The 17804-nt window shown below is 39.0% G+C and overlaps 1 protein-coding gene across 1 annotated transcript in view; it reads right to left on the bottom strand.

The window, feature by feature from the left end:
* Nucleotides 1-171: 171 nt before the first annotated feature.
* Nucleotides 172-17804, bottom strand: part of AMPH (amphiphysin) — a 123520-nt gene continuing 105887 nt past the window's right edge. Inside the window, exons 19-23 of the mRNA XM_066323100.1 lie at nucleotides 12760-12816; nucleotides 7729-7866; nucleotides 6250-6516; nucleotides 3885-3986; nucleotides 172-1342 (exon numbers count right to left, since the gene is read on the bottom strand). Coding sequence (XP_066179197.1) covers nucleotides 1235-1342; nucleotides 3885-3986; nucleotides 6250-6516; nucleotides 7729-7866; nucleotides 12760-12816 — 672 coding nt within the window. The 3' untranslated portion in view covers nucleotides 172-1234. The remainder of the gene's footprint in view (nucleotides 1343-3884; nucleotides 3987-6249; nucleotides 6517-7728; nucleotides 7867-12759; nucleotides 12817-17804) is intronic.

Here is a 17804-nt window from a genome sequence, read left to right as displayed (position 1 = left end):
CTCTGGCTACAACTAGAATTGAGAGCAAGAATTTAGATGTTGCACCTGTTCTGCTGTATTCCTTTGGAAAAAGAGGTGTTAAATTAAGATTAGATTATATAATACAATGTAGAAATTATATGGACTTCCTAGAAAACTTCAAAAGCACCACAGAAGAAACAGCTTCTTTGGACCAAAGGTTTATTTTTAATGACACAGCACTGGAAAACATAAGTTACAGATGACTTTTTGATAGAGGATACATTATATATATCTTACTTTAAAAGGTTCTGTGAAGGTACACTGCATAAATACATATAGTGAAAATATATTGTGTTTATTTATTCTCAGAGATTAGTTCTGGTTTTTTTTTTTTTTTTTTTTTGAAAATGTGTTCAGCCAATTAAATAAAAAAAGTATAGATTAGCATCATAACAACTCTCCCCTCCAGGTTATCTCATTGTAGCTACTGCAGCTGGAAGAGGAGACCGAGCCATGCCTTCTCAAAGGTTAGCAGCTTTGAACATGGTGTTATTCATCATCTAAGAATGAAAATTTCACATTACAAACACAGATATTCTATCATGTTTTGGCAATGGAGCAGCTAATTTTGCTTTGAAGAAAACTGTTCCCTGTAATGCCAGACAGTGAAAGAGCAATGCATGTACTGGATGACACTACACAGCTAAAGAACTACAATGAAGTTGTGAAAATGCATATATAGCCATATGCACTTATATATACACAATGTGTATATATATTATACATGTCCAAAAATAACACTGAAAAATGTTGCAGTTGTTAACTACCTTAAACACATGAAACTTATAACAGTTTGACCTCATAACTACAGGATAATTAATTAAATCTTCTGCAGTGCAACGGAATACAATACACTCAGTGCAGAGAAGTTAAGGTTTTGGTATTGAGGAAACTAATTTCAGATTTCATGGGAAAGGATCAAATACAGGATCACCATAGCTCTGACAAAGCACAAACAAACCTGTTGCCACATACTTGTGAACAAATAAGGACATTTCATTTTTATCTGACTTTTTTTTCCCATGTACTGCTTCAGAAATTACAGCTTAACTGTTTTCATTCATGCTCATTTGATATGTTTCAACTAGCTTTGTCTGGCACCAGTCTGTAAACCGTTAACAGCTTAAACTACAAAAAGATGGGCTCCTGTGTTTCAAAGAGGTTAAAAACCTACTGAGTTGAGCTTCATACTACATTTATCTGACTGGGAGAACTACTCCAGACGGAGTGTGAAGTTCTCTGGGAAAAGTCCTTTATAACTATTTGCATCTCTGTACTGAAGCCACTCGGATTCCTTAATGCCAGTCAACCAGCCAGCCTCCTGCAAAGAAAAACACAGTGTCTCTTAAATTTCAGCTCTCATCCCATTCCTCACTATAAGGTTCAGATCTGAAGATGTTTCAGAATAACATGGCTAAAAGACTTGGTGTTTTGGTTAGAAAGCAGCCTCTAATTTTGCACATACCATCTTCTCTGTTCTGCCAGACCACGGTTTCATGAGACCAGGTGATGGCAAGCATGCAATACAGTTTTTAGCCCATATATCTCCTGGCTGAACCTAATGTTCTAGGTGGGGGAAGAACAGTTCTGAAACCTAATTTTTTCCCGATATATATTTTCTCTCATTTATCTCATGTATCAACAGTCAGAAGAAAGAACATTCTTGCTGTCTCAGGAGTTACTATCTCAGTCAAATATATAATTTTTTTTCAAAAAACTCTCGGAAACCTAAACCAGGATTTGCAAGCAAAATATCAACAAATCACCAGTGGTCCAAGCAAACAAAAGAGAGATTTCTTATTGGAAAGTACTGGATTCTCTTAAGTGTCATAAATTCTACCTAGAATAAAATAAATTTGATATTTTTAAAAGTGACCAATCTACTCTCATCTCACTAACTAAGAAACTCCATATCTTTTTCCTTTAAAGAAAAGGAACTGGAGCAAAGCTATAGAAAATAGAATTTCTAATGCTGCCATATTAATATTGCACAGACTGTACAAATGGAGACAGAATAGCTTGAGCAGATCATCACCTACACCATCACATCATGATTGTGGGGTGGCTGCATGTGCTGGTGGGGGCTGTCTGCCCCTAAATAAGTATCATTAAATGCAGATCCAGCTTATCTATCTTACTATCTGTGTATATTTAAGTGGGGTCATGGTTTTGAACCATGTGGAATATCTAAAAGATAGAGGAACTTCAGCTCTTTAGCATATCCAGGTTTTACTGGATAATAACTTAAACACAAATCTAATGGAAAAAGTCACTGGCTTGCTTCAAATGGAGGTTGATGTTACCAGGTGTATTGGAATTACAGCTTTAGTCCGGTCAATTTTGAAAGAGAATAAAGAATAACAAAGATAAGCCTCTACAGAAATCAACAAAGTACCTGGCAAAAGATGAAGGTATTTACCTTTATGGTGATGTTAAACATGAACAGGGGAAATACGTAACACACAATAAATATTGAAAAGAATGGCATCAGAAACACAAACACATAAAGGATTTTTAGGCATTTTCTTCATCACTGCGCACAATTTACTTCAATTAATGCTAATGGGAATTTTAATGTACACCAGAAGAAGAATTATATTTCATGGACTCACCAAGCATTATCTTCCCTTTAACACCTAATATCCTTGCAAAACCCAACTAAAGTCAGTGAGCATATTTTGCTATCCTTAAAGTAGCGTGTTATTCTGCAAATACTGACAATGAAATCAATTGAACTGCCTGTGAGGTAAGACAGCATAATTTGAGCAGGGATAATAGATTTCATTCCAATAAAAAGAGCTATGTACCTACTGTAGTATAAATAGTTTGTTCTGAAATGACTAAGAAACCCCCACTCACAAAAGCCAAGTATTCTTCTTCTTGAATTAAAACAAAGCACAGCTGAGAGGACTGATAATTACCTACCTTTGAACAGCATCAATCAGCAAAACAATTTCAATCACAGCTCTCAGGACATACATGTGCTTAGAGCATTAGTATTTAGGCCTATTTAAGAGATATTTTTCATTCAGAGCAGTGCTTTTAGCAACCTGATCAGGCAGGATCCAATCTCCCACTTCTCAACCCCCAAATCAACTGGGAGACTTCTTAGCAACACTACAGGCACTGACAGATGCCCATGGGGTGCTAATAGTGTACAGTACAGTCTTCTCTTTTAAAGCAGCAGCCAAAATCAACATACTTCACTGCAATTCAGTTTAACATATGGAATACAATTGTTTAAAAATTCACCTGAAATGCAATGTTAGAACAAAATTAGATGCCTTAAATGAAATTAAACTGTTGTTTAATTCAGGTCCAGGCTTCCAAGGGGCAAGTTTATCAGAGGCACATAACACAGAGCAGCCTCTCTATACTTTTAGGCTATAGGACACCACAATTTGTGTGCATTCTCAGTGCTCTCTGTGTGTGAATTTGCATTATTTCTACAAATCACACATAAAACTCTGAACATCTAGGGAGCATGTAATCAATTCTACTGGAATGTTAAGACAACATGATATAGAACAACCTAACAGAGTTTGTAGGTCATCCTCTGCATGAAAACTTTGTGTACCTGTGTGTCAGTATAAAATCCACTGCAATGTGCAAAAAAAAACCCCCAAAAATCCTAAAAATTTGCTGAGGTCAGATCCTGCTAATAACATGTATCTGTGACTTCAGGTGTAGTCAACTGTGCCATTTAGTCTCAAATGAAACTACAAACAAAGACATAAGTAAAATCTTTGTGTTTTCTTACAGTAATTTAATTTTGAATACACATTTCCATTAACTATAATCTGTAGGAAAAAAAGGTTGAGACAAAGGAAGATGTCAACAAAGCAAGAAACACATGTCTTTACCTGATCAGCTGTGGTCTCAGAAGGAATCACTAGCACAATATCTCCTCGTTTTAAATCAAGCTCATCACTGTTAGCTGCCTCAAAATCATGTAGAACTTCAACCTGAAGAAAATAATGAAGATGCTTTCTCAACAAAATAATCTGTTAAATCTGGATCGAAAAGAAATTGGTCTTTATGCTAACATATGGCTATAGACAAGTACATTCAAATTACCATAGAATCATGGAATGCTAACGGGTTGTAATGGACCTTAAAGTTCATCCAGTCCCAACATCCCCTGCCATGGGCAGCGACACTTTCCCTTACACCAGGTTGCTCAAGGCCAGCCTGGCTTTGAACACTGCCAGGGCTGAGGCATCCACAACCTCCCTGGGCAACCTGTTCCACTTTCTCACCACCCTCACAGTAAAAATTTCTTCTTAATATCAAATCCAAATTTACCCTCTTCCAATTTGAATGCATTACTCCTTGTCCTACAAGGAACTACAGCTCCTGATGAAGAGTCCCTTCCCAGCTTCCCTATAGGTCCTGTTCAGACACTGGAAATTTGCCATGAGGTCTGCATGGAACTTTCTCTTCTCCAGGCTGAACAGTCCAAATTTTCTCAGCCTATGTTTGCAGCAGAGCTGTTTCAGTCATCTTATCAACCTTGTGGCCTTCCTCTGGATTTGTTCAAACAATTCCATGTCTCGATCTTATGCTGGGGACACCAGAACTATATGCAGCACTCCAGGTGGGATCTCACAAGAACAGAATCATCTCATTTGATCTGGCATGAATTTGTAATAAAAGGCATTGAAGCAGGGACAACATAAGGATAGTTTCCTTTCCTGAGACTATCAGAAGAAACTTAAGATCCTTTCCCAAGATTACAAGATCTCAAGGACAGATGATACTGCAACATCCCTCAAGTCCTACCTCTTGGACAAGGCCTGCCACTGTCATTCCTCCCATGTAAGGAACTTTCTTCAATTACTCATTATGTTTATGAGATCTGTGAGAGGGGTGGCAGGATTTTACAAATGAAATTGAGAAAGATTCTCAGGAACTTTATTCTCTCATTCTCTTTTTGTGGCCAGTGTTGTATTACACTTCTTGTGAACATCTATAAAAATTTGTGTCAGTCATATAGTACCCATTGCAACAGGTAATCAATGAGGTGAGTAGTGGGAACCCTACTTAATGATTGCCTTGGAAGAAACTCCCACTTCCCAGAAGATGGGTATGCCAAAGATATCTGTTTTTCAAAGGGGTGAGCATTTAAACATTGGCAAGATCAGCATGTCACTGTGAACAGACCATTTTAGGTAAATGGTTTTATCTCCTAAAAAGATAGCTAATCTAATTTTCTCAAAGCAGTGACAGTTTCATTATAACTCTGCTATTATGAAAGAAAGTGGCACTGAAAACCAGATTGCAAGCATATATTCTGCTCTCCTTTTCTACGTTTGACCCAAGAGAATGGGATGAAAAGCAAAAGATGAACTATGTCAGCATGTTTGAGTTGCATGATCCTGATTACCCTACTGTTAACCATAAAGTTTGCAGAAAATATTGAGCAATGAGAATAGACAAAAAATAATCCCATACTTAGAGAGTGCTATGGGACAAATTAGTCTGAACTATGCAAATTATAGTAGGAAGCATGTAAAGTTCATCCATCCTCAAGGAGCTTTTTTGCTGCTTAGTGATTCTAAATGAAAAGTATTTTCAAAGAACCTTGTGAACCAGGAAACCCTGGGGTTTTTGCCAGTCAAGGAAAGAATTTCTCTTATGCCTCTTTAAACTCTTCTGTTTAACTATCTTTATTTTATTACTGAAGTTACTGAATGACATTTTGGCTTCATTACCATTAATTGTAGCCATGGGTTTCGATAGAATCAGTACTTCCACGACAGATTTTCAGGCCAGAAATAAAGCCATTTTTTAAAATGATCATAGAATCATAGAATGGTTTGGGTTTGCAAGGGACCTTAGAGATCAAATATATATTAAATATATTGTTAGCGTATCAGTTTTATCATCAGCATATATCAACAATATTCCTGATTAACTACGTGGCATTGCAGTTTAATTCAATATATTAATTTTCAGCAGTCATTTGGTGAAATTCAAGGGTTCTTGTACTTCAGTGAATCTTACAGCCACATAAGGATATGCACAGCAAGCATGCAGAAAATATATCTTCTCAGACTTTATTCATGAAGCAACAACACTATTACAGTTGTAGTTGCATGTATTTGTGTGTGTACGTGGCTGATAAACTAAGAATCCTTTGCCCTCAAAAACTAACGACACTATCTGTGCAGATAAGACTCATCCACCGGAGCCAGAGATATCTAAAAGAAGAATGGAGAAGCAGACCTTATAGAGGAAACCAGGTGGCATCGCTGAAGCTGCATCTTCTGCTGGAACAGGCTGATCCTGAGAAAGTACAGCCTGGATTTCTTCAGCAGGTTTCTGACCATTTCCAGCTTGAGAAGTTTCACTGAGAGAATTGTCAGTGACCTGAGCGCCCACCTCTATTGTGGCATCTTTGGACTCATTCATGACGACCTCGTGTTCTTCTCCCTCCCCCTCATTGTTTGAGGCTGGCTCTATTACTACTGAAGGGATGCTGCTGACCTTTTCCTGGGGAAAAATAAAAAGAAAAAACAAACCCCCTTCAGAAAAGAAATGCAAAACTATTTAGTACTTTATTTCAAGCAGGAAAACACTATTGCTTGTTTATTGCATAGGGCATATATGGTCACGAGAATTTATTTTTTTCTCTACCATGAATTCTTAAGACAGAAAGCATATTTGTGCAAGAATGTCAAGGAATAATCCTCTCCCTTAAAAATTCTCTGTAGTTAGCTTTGGCTTCATTTTCAGTGTTCCTGGAAATTACCAGACCTTTTTCCTTCATTCTGCTCTTTAGTTTTAGCAGGTTTGAGTGAAGCCAGTAGTTCCAGTCGTCACTGTACTGTTTTTATTTGGAAATCGAAGTCAGCAGGATAACAGTGGTAGAAGGTGATGAAAGAACGAAATATGACCAATTTCTTTGACTGAAGGGATCTCTCCTGACTCACAACAATGTAACTGGGAGCACAGAATGCAAAGAAAATCTAAGTAGGATCTGACCAATAACGAATTCCAGTAAAAAAAGCATTTAACAAAACTTGTTGGAGGACCAAAAATGAACAAAACACGTTCACTCTTTCAGACAATCTTATCCTGAAGCACAGATGAAACAGAATACACAATGAAATCAGGTGGTAACTGTCAGTCCAGCTATATAGTCTGCTCTAGCAGATGTTTGCCAGCTCCTCAGAGGTTGCAGACGAAAAGGCAGCAGGTCAGATAAGGATACATGCTTGACTGCCATGACTTACAAAAAACAAAGAAATGCTATTGATAGGATATGCTGCCAGGATATAAAAAAAATCCAATTATTTCTCTGCCTATTTCTCTGTTAGAAACCCCTGCTATGTTATGTGATAAATTTTATCTCCACAGAGGAGCACAGAGAGACAACAGTAGGAGACAGCCCAAACAATATACTCTCCATGCTGCTCACAGGGCCATCATATGCACCATCATGGGGCAATCAAGTCTCATCTTCACAAGCCTAGGGGAGTACAGCGACACAAAGGCAGGCACAACCCAAAGAAAGGACTTAGAAGAAAGGATACCCTGTGTGTGGATACCTTCCTTGGGCCACCCCAACCATGCTACTGGTTGAACCTCTACTGTTTGAACCTGGGGAGACAGAGCTGCAGTAGCCTTGCCCCTCAGGCTGTCCTGTCTCGTAATCTGTCCTGATTCCCCTAACACACTCTCCCATGCACTGATATGAGTTACCTGAGACATATCAGCCTCTTTTTCTTCTCCCTGAGGTTTGTCACCTTCAGCAACATCCTCCTGCTCAGTGGTGGCAGCTCCTGCTGCCACAGCTGCACTGTCTTCTGATGCTGCAGTCCTCTCACCAACAGGTGCCACCTAAAAACAACAGAAGGGAGGGACCTTCCAGGATATGAATTACAGATACTTGCTGGAGACCTCTGCCCTGTGACCTCCCTGTGTGATGCTGACCTACAGTCTTGAGCTCACTGGTGTTCCTCTTGATTTATGGAGAAGAGCAGTGCTGGGGAAGAAGCTTGTTCAGAGAAGCTGATTAACAGGTGAGAGAGACACATTATGATACCTCACCAGGCAACACTTAGCAGAGTCCTCAGGTGTTATTAGTGGAGTAGCTGTTTGCCAAAGCTGTTTTCCTTCCATTGTCTTCCAGCTATATTGTGGAAGAAATTTACCACTGGTTTCTGCAGAGGAGGAGGAGCTTGCAAACTGTCCAGGGGTCCACAGCACCCCACTAATGGAATCTGTTCTTCAGAAGAGACTTCAAGCCTTCAAGTCACCTACCTCACAACACTCCTTCAAGTCACCTACCTCACAACTGCCTGGCTTCAAAAATCTTGTAATCTTAATTACACATTCCTTTCTAACAGAGAGCCTTAAAAATCAGGCTATGTCAGGAGAAGTAAATATATTCTACATCTGGCTAAATAGAAGAAAAAAATTAACCACAAAGATCCACAGTTATGTCAGTGTAAAAAGATACATAAAAGCTTATTCAGTCTGGCTGTGACTGAATAATTTCTGATCAGTCTGTGTTGAGAAGTTAATGCATCATTTATTCCATCTCTTGAAAGAATTGGAAAAGCACACAGGAGAGAAAGAAAGCATCATCCAGTATAATGAGGGGTGTGATAGAACCACAATTTCGACTGTTTCAATTGCATAGAGAAGTACCTGCCTACTACTAGACCAATGTTTAATCCTTCATACAGCAGCAACTGCTACTGTCGTGGGTAACTCACAAGGTTACTCTATTCCCTGTTTCCCAAATCGTTACTGTCTCTTTAAAACCCTGCAGCTAGAAAAACGGGCAGGATGCTATTGTGGGCACTATAAAGTCTGCTCTAGCCAGCAGACTGTCCCCTTTTGCTGCATGGTTTTTGCTTTGCTGGCTGCTTCATCTTTTCTTAAGCAGAGGCTTTTTCCTTTCTGGGTTCTCTTTTCATATTTTTGTCTTCTTCTTCCTTGTCTTGGAGAGACTAAAGTTGGAGGCTTTGAGCTGCCTTGGGATGAATACTGCAGGTGCCTCTCTGCAGTCAAGGTATCGCACCCACAACAGTGGAGCAGCCCTGGTTCTGGCCTGGGTTGCTGTCAGCCGTGAGTGGCCCCTGCCCAGCTGCTTTGCCTGGCCCTGCCTCCCCTGCTGTCTCCTGCTGTGAGAAGGACACTGACCTCAGAGGGGCTGCCAGGTCTTCATCTGCCACTGGAATTGCTCCATGAGCTCCTGCCTTCCTGGAAGGGATCAGATGCCATCTTGACCCTTTGTCTTTCCTATGTAGTTGCCCCTGTTGGGCGCTATCTCAGGAAAGGGGGTTTGCTGGTATTTTGGATCTCTCACTATTCTCACAGGTTCATAAGATTTAGCTGTTTTATATCTAGCAGTTATTTATTGTTAGCTTTTCCTGTTGCTGTTTCATTTATAGGTAAATTGTTATTTTTTCACTTATATCTACTCACATTCATTTCTTTGTGGTGGAAAGGGATTGGTTGAACCTATAAAGCGAGGCAGCTCATTCCAGAGTGTTCTCCTTTTAAACTGTCTTAAGCCAAGGCAATTGTGATCTAAGCATCCTCCTAACATTTGCATTGCTATATACTGCCTACAGTAGCATATTTGGTATATACTTACAATGGATTAATCTTAAGGTTTGGACTGTTGAACATAAATGACAGAACTCATTGTTTTAATCTAATTTACTTCAGTTAGTGGAATTTTTACCTTACAGCAGATGGCTCAAGGATAAAGAAAAAACACTGAAGGAAAACTCTTCTTGATATACTACCAATGTCCAGCCACAGTTAGCAGAAATCTCTCTGATCTCCAATGAACACTCTGATGCTCTTTGTTTCCTCAGTTAGATCTTTCCCCCGTGGATGAGGTTAACTCCACTACCTGAACTTAGCAACTGTTCAAGGGCACTCTTCAGGCATTGTTTTTTAGCAACATTAAATATTCACCACTACTCCTATTTGCTGCTATTAACTGATGTGATAAAGAAATCCTCCTGAAATCTGTGAAGACAGAAAATATTATATGGATTTATAGAAAACACTGGGGAAATTTAATTTGAATTGAAACTGCTGCTGCTGAAGGATGCTCTATTGTAAGAGGAAATAATGTCAACAGATAAGGTCAGATGTTGACATTTTCTCCTATAAGGCATGCAAGTCTGCCACTCATAGTATTACCGATTTCAGCAGTCTTGATCCAGGAAGATATACAAACAAATTATCAATGTTAAAGTCCTGAAAGAGGCTAGAAAAGTGTGGGAATACAGTACGCATCAGACTGATTTTACACCATGCATTTCTAAGAGCATGCATCAGAAACTGGTCTTGCTATCTATTCTGATTAAGATCAACAACTTTTCTATTTACTGGATTTGTATAGACCACTTTATTTTACTGAGGAGAATACCGAGAATACTAACTCGCATGGATCAGCTTACAAATGCCCCACAGCGAAAGGATGCCATGATATTCTCACAGCCTGCAGTCATGAGTTACTAAATGTATCTGTGTTAATCACAGTTACTAAATGTGATTAACACAGATACAATAATTTTTTCTTGTGTCCTAGAGTACAAAACCAATAAAATCTAGATGATTAAAAAAGGTTTTTATAAAAAGGCATGTGAGGTAGCACAGAATGAACCTCACTATCAGCTTCAAGTATCTGATTAGTACAGAAGAGAAAAAAAAAAAAAAGCAGGAGGTTGAATTCATACCCAGCTATGTTGAACCACATCCTTGCAGATACAGCTACTTGTATTACCTGAATTCATACTGAAAATCACTCCTACAAATCTCTTATATATGTAATTAATAACATTAGGCAGTCTAATAGTATTCCAAATTAGCTATGTCTAGCAGTATTATTGAAATTTGGACATCTGTCCCATTACACCAAGCACACAGGAGAAAGCAAGAATCATCCAGTATATAATGAGGGGTGTGACAGAACCACTCCACTGTTTTAACTGCACAGATGTGAATTCTTCTTTAGCCAGGATGTAGCTGATCCACACAGCTGTACTCTCATTAATGCTGGTCTCAGATCAACACAATGCCACAGATTCAGTAGTAGCAACAATGAGCCCAGAAAGAGGAGAAGGGGTACCAAGCCTGCTGCTGGGGTCTGCCAGAGGAGCTCCCTCAGATACACTCGTCTTCCAGAACTGAAGCTCTTGCCCCATGGCTGGATTTAGAAAGGAATGGATAATTTTTATGGCAGCTGGTTATAATCATAGCTAAGATAGCTAATGTCGAGAGAGACCAGTCATCAAGCTTTAGGGAATGCATCAGTAGCAAAGTCTTGGATTTCTGAAGAATTTGTATGCAACTTACAGAGTATCAAAGGGACCACGCTCCATTAATAATCAAATACTGGCTTAGCAAATAGCCTCATCTCTTACGGCAGCTCTTCCACATACAGTAATACTGTTTTAAACAGAACACAGGCAAATTCACTCTCAGATAAGAGAGTGAACAAGTAGTATTAGAATAAAGGGGGAAGATTTCAAAGACTTAGCCTTGGTGCTAGCACAGTGAGGCATTTCTTGGATATTTCTTGAACCAGACTTGTTGGGAGTGACAAGGCAAAGCCAGAGGAACAACACAACAGTCTCTTGCACTGTGTCCACACCAAGCTGGGCTTGATCTGCCACTCCCACTCTGCGCTTTCTTCCTGTGCAATTCTACTGGCTTCCACGTGGATGTGGCAGTGCTGGTGAGGAATACAGCACCAGTGAGTCTCAAATTCACTTCCAAATGACACTGATATGCCCTACAGCCACAGATAAACCCTTGGCTCTAGAAGTTCTAATGCTGTTTTACAGTAAGGTTATGAACCTAAGCCTGGACAGCTGAACTTAGCATGTTCTGAAACCAGTTCATTACCTTTTTGTATGTATCATGGCACCAAAATGAGTAACAACAAAAAAGCAGGTTGCTAGCACCTTGAGATACATATCCTGAGTGATTAGTAACTCGGAGTTATTTCCCAGTCCGAGATTCTATCCCTGATTCTATCCCTGAGTTTAATATGCAGCTATTCCTCTTGTGCTGCCCTCTGTGTACATTTTATACATTGCAGTTTCATTTTAGTATACAAGGATTCGGAGTAAGGACTTTTATCATCCCTAAAGAAATACAAGCAATATGCAATCATTCAAGTCCACATATGCACAGCCTAAAGTATGTCACTGAGCTTTTAATTTGCTTTGTAATTTGATTGTAACTGTATCTAATGATCCCAGACAGTGCTTTAGCAAACCAATTAATAACATGATTATTTCCAAGTATCCCTTCTAGCTCAGGGCATATTGTGCTAGGAAAAAGAAACAATTAATCATAGGGTTTTTTTATAAAGAAATTTACTGGAAGGCTAGGCAAACAGATATACAGAAATTGTAAAAGCTACTGGAAATCGATGCAGTGCATTTCTAAATGTCAATAGAAACAGCATTATACCTCCTTTAGCCATGAAGCTGCTTTGTCTGCTGCCCTGAAATATCTATCACTCTATACTGCTGCAACAGGCAGTTTCTAAGATAAATCCTGCATTGAATGAGAGGTGATCTGTTAGAATATGTGCCATGGGTGCAGATATATCTGTGCAGTGTAAGACTTAGATACCACAGATAGGTGACAGTTGCAGTATTGGGCTGCCTATTGATGACATGCAAATGGAAAATTTTTTGCAATGGTTGAAAATATTAAAGTACAACCATACTTGAGTATATTCATATGTACCTCGCTTTCCTTCTCAGTAACTCCAGTTGTCTCCTTTTCTCCTGCCTCGACACTCTCCTGTTTAAAAAGGAAATATAGTCATGACCTTACCTTATTTATGCTTAGACAATGGCTGCAGAGAAATTGGTATTAATCATGCTAATAGAACCATGCCATGTATGGGATGCAATGAAATGAATGACTAAATGAGCTAGTATATACTATCAAGCAGAAAGATACTGCCACATATAATCAGAAGTATTCATATACTAAAATGAATAACCCTTTACATATGTCATCATCATCACACTAGAACTGTTAAGGACAATTCTACTGACTTTTACTACCAATATTCTCGTAAAACCAGCTTTGAAGAATTATTTAGTAAGCAACTTTGCAGTTCCCACCAAGTTCAAATTTCTCCCACCTGTTACTCAAACTGTTTCCATTATCACCTGCTGCTCCTGCAATTCACCAGGGGCCTCAGTGTAAACTTCATAAAATACTACTTCCACTCATGCTGGACTGCAGCTCATTTAAAGGGGCTGTTCAAAATATGTTGGGTCACAAAGTTTGTGGGTTTTTTTGTTTTTTGCAGAATCACCTTACTATAGGTCCATATCCAGTGGTACATGCAGCAGGTGCCTGACATTAAAAAAATTAGACATCAGTGGCTTTCCAAATATGACACCCATTTAGGTGTTCAAATGATTGCATGCGCTGACCAGCAACAAGCTTCTCCCAAACAGTACTTGTCACCTGTTACCAGTACCTTTTCTACAAAAGGTCAACAGTCAAAATCACTAAAATTCAGGTTTGGTTTGGAATAGTTGGAAGTGGTTTTTTAGCTGTTCAGGTCTGACTCTCTGCAGACATGACTATTTCTAAAACAAGCTAAGCAAAAACAAGTCAAAGCCCTGTTATGGAAATCAATTTTGCTAATAAATTTTGACACAGCTAGGTCAGATTTTTCTGCAGAGCTGTAAGGGTTGAATAGGAGTTATGCAAGCATACTTGAGGGCATGGTATACTGGAGTGTCTGCTTTGGCAGTCAGAAGCCAGGAAACCTCACATACTCAAGCTCCAGCTACCTGCCTTCACACACACAACTGTCATGGTAGAATTTCTTAAAGTTTCAGCTGAAATGATTGCATGTTTCTTTTTTTATAAAAGAATGCTGAGTTACACGCAAACTTCATGTCACCCTTTTTTTTCTTTTTCTACTCTAGCCTAATATTGTTTGCAGTCAGTCATAAGCCCCAAACATACCCAGATGACAGGACAGGGCAGTTGCTGACAGAAGGGTTGCCACAGAAACCTCTTACAGCCTTATCCCTCTTAAAACTGCAGTGTTATATAACCTTTTAAAAAATGATTAATTTGTTGGGTTTAAGTTTCCAAGCCTCTGCTATGTGGGCTTCAGTTTAATAGTAAATTTGAGAAGGCTGTAGAGGGTCTTAAATAGGAAACACCACATATCAACAGCAAGATATAAGTATTTCACACTCTAGTGATGTATGCATGCACAGAGCCACCCAAAGAATTTTTGTTTGTTTGTGGTTTTTTTGTGGGTTTTTCGGTTTTCTTTTTTTGTTTGCTTTGGTAGAGCAGAGGTATACTGTTGCCCATCAAAGCTTTATGTGCAACTGGAAGTCAGTACACAGATGACTTCCTACTGGTGCTATTAAAACGTGCTTAATTTCTACCAGCAGCTGTAGTTACAATTTGCCTTCAGAGATTAGTATAATCTTGCGCTTCAAAGCCAGGAACGTGTCGGCCTTTTCCATTTTCTTAATAATTACCTGGCAATATTTTCTGGTAAGAATCCCATCAGCCCAGCTTTGGGTATCTTTGCACAATGATTTAATATATACATATGCATATTTTAAAATAACAACTGTTTTCTTATTACTAAAAGCACAATTTTGGTTGGAAAGGTGAAAGTAAGGAGAATTTCTCTTATTTCCAAAGCTTGAGCTTTCCTGAAGCTAATTTGATTACTGTGTATTAGTCAATTTAGTAGCACTTTGCTTTTCTGATTAGCTGGAAGTTGGGATTTTGTAGGTAATGGAGTTTGAGAAGAGAGGCATCATAGCATAAACTGCGCCATTTTTAGAGCATGAAACCCTAGTAGAAAGGATGACTGGAATAACATTAGGAAACTGACATCCTGGTTCCAGAGAAAAAAATCTGCTTCTGGAGACTTCAACAGAAAGACACTATTCTATATCAGTTATCTCCTGAGAGAACCAGAAAAGAGAGCCATGTATTCCTAATGGCCTTATGCTCCCATTTTTCACCTGCACTTATCTTCATGCTCAGAATCCGCACACAGCTGACTGCTCTTCTGTATGTAACCATTGTTTTGCTCTCCCAAACTACGTGTTCCACCATCTGGGCACTGGGATTAGCACCTACAGTGGGACTGAACCCTAATTAGATACTCCTGGCTGCAGGCTGTTCCCTGGCCTCTGCTGTACTCACTGCAAAGAGCTTATCAAGAGGTAGTTTTACATATGCTTATATACTGCTCTGAAAACCACAGTATTTAGCAAATATCTGACTGCTTTAATGGAAAAATATCAGAGTCCAGGCAGGCATCAGACCCAAAGCACTGAGAAGCTCTTTCCAAACTAATAAGTGCAGTGGAAGCAGAAGAGCTGATCTCCAAGCACTATGTCTCACAAGTAGGAACAGAAGAAAGGGAAACAGCAACATTTCATAAGCATTTGCTTTATTATGATGTTCTCATGTCATCTTTGTTTGAATGTGAAAAATTGATGTGGTGATAGGGGCAGTATTATTTGAAAGATAAATAAGCCAGTAGTTAATGCATTATATCCTTCAGACTATCTTCTGGATTTACAGCTGCCTTTGGGGATGCTATAGAAACAGAAAACCTGCTCTTTCTGTGTGAAGAATTCCATGCATAAACTGTTCAGCCCATGGTTAACCTTTCTTCTGTTGGCACACAGGGTCATCCTGTCCCTTCATTACCAGACATTTTACCCCCTCCCCAAAAAGATCAAGTGTAGAGAGCTATTAATATAAACCTTATTTTTTCTATGGCATCAAAGATCTGAAGGACCAAGTCAAAAATATGAAATGAGATCCTAGGCAGCAATTCTGACAAGCTCTTCTAATGAAGTTTTGGCAATCTTGATCAGGCGGACTATGAAACAGCAAGTAACTGAATCTAAAACACCCTGACAGGCAAGTCCCTATCCTCTGGACCATTTTCTCCATAATTTAAACGAACACCCTACCACAAAATTTACTGTCAAGTTCCTATAATGAGGAATTCATGCCATAAATTTTCTAGATTGATGGGATGTGACAGGAAATTAAGCACAGAAAAACTGAACTGAGGACTGGCTATCACTCAAAACTGGAAGCAATTAAACTTGATAAAAATTCCTGATGAAGCAGTATCTATTAATATTTTACAGTTCTACTGGTAAGGAAACTGTCACTCATAAAGCAAATGAATGTAGAACTGCTGCTGGAAAGTTACATTTTCATCTTTTGCAATTCAGTGTACTTTTCCTTAGCTTTCAACATATTTCTTATTAATCCTAATCTTCAAAATTCTTCTTTGCAAGTCTTAGAAAACCCTCTCTAAAATAAAAACCTTTCAGAATCAAATGCAGTCACTCCATTTCAGGCATTTTTAAAATCAACACTTTGGTTTTTTTCCCAAATTAGTAAGGACAACTTCATTTTGAATTAGTAACAAAACATCAAGAACAAACCCTAATAAACTGTTTAACTTCTATTTACTGCCTACACTTGTCCTCTGGGGCTGGTCTTAAATGGTCTGTCTCTCGCCTTGTTTCTCTCTGCCTCTCTCCCATTAGATCTGCACTCCTGCAACTCAGCCAGAGCAGCTGACAACAGACCATGGACTAAGAACTCCTCAGCAGCAGAATGGATCAACTGGAAAGTCATGTCAGCCTGCAAGCCAATGAATGGGACTGTTGACAGAGACTGTTTAATTAGTGCTTAAGATGTGCAACAGGCTTCAGAGCATTGCTTTGTCTCAGTGCAGGACAAAAACGTTTCTGTTTGGAAAAATGGGGTACTTTTTTTTTTCTTTTTTTTTTTCTCAAAATAAAACCACCTTTCTGGCTTCATTAATATTTGTTCTTCCCCATTATTCCCTGCCATGCATTTATGGGAAAAGAAGAGCACCAGATCAATGACCGATTTCCCATTCCTTCTCTGTCCACCTTCCCTCCCACTTTCTTTATTTCAAACCATCCCATTTACATGAGGCATTTTTCCCAACAGTTTGACAAAACAATGTGCCTCAAAAAGCTAATTTCATTTTTTGCCTTCCTATAGACTTGAAAATATGAACTGAAAACACATAGAAAGGGAGAGCCTTGGTCTACACAGACCATGAAGCTTTCTTCATCGAGTTATGTTAGTAGAAGGGCATGATCCTGAAATAGTTTGCTCCAGTGTGTACCACAGAACCAAGCAAAAGTGAATTAAAATATGAAGCACATACTTAAAGCTCATGCAAGTGTAATCAGAACTAAGCCTAAACATAATTCTGGGGAACACACTGTGACCACTTCCCTCCATAGGTCCAATGCTGCTGGGCATCCTCAGAGAACAGGTAAAGTTGGACAGAGATAGCTATTATCTGCCCTTTCCCCTAGAGTCCTGCAGAACAGCCCATCTAGCACTGCCCACCTTTCCTCACACAGTAGATTATTTTTCTTATGTTAGGAAGAGCTCATTAGCTTGATATCTGATAATCAGACATCTATGCATGCTCTCTGTTGCCACATTTATACGTGCATCTATAGACACTTCCACTTTCTTCAGCTAATTTGCACCTGCATTAGCTTAATATTGATAACCATATGGCAGTATATCAAGTGCTTACTGAAAACCACCTATTTTTATGGTAATTTGGGTATCAGCATCCCTGCTTAGCAGCATAAGACACACAGGGTCTCCCCCAAATTCATGTGCAGCTCAGCAAGCTTAAACCTTCTCTTCTAAAAAAACTTACTGCTCCAAATATGCCTGATAGACAAAGAGCACAGCTATGT

The sequence above is a fragment of the Sylvia atricapilla genome, chromosome 1 (assembly GCF_009819655.1).
Source record: "Sylvia atricapilla isolate bSylAtr1 chromosome 1, bSylAtr1.pri, whole genome shotgun sequence".
Taxonomy (NCBI): Eukaryota; Metazoa; Chordata; class Aves; order Passeriformes; family Sylviidae; genus Sylvia; species Sylvia atricapilla.
The sequence above is the reverse complement of the archived record's forward strand: the minus strand, read 5'-3'. Positions and strand labels throughout refer to the sequence as shown.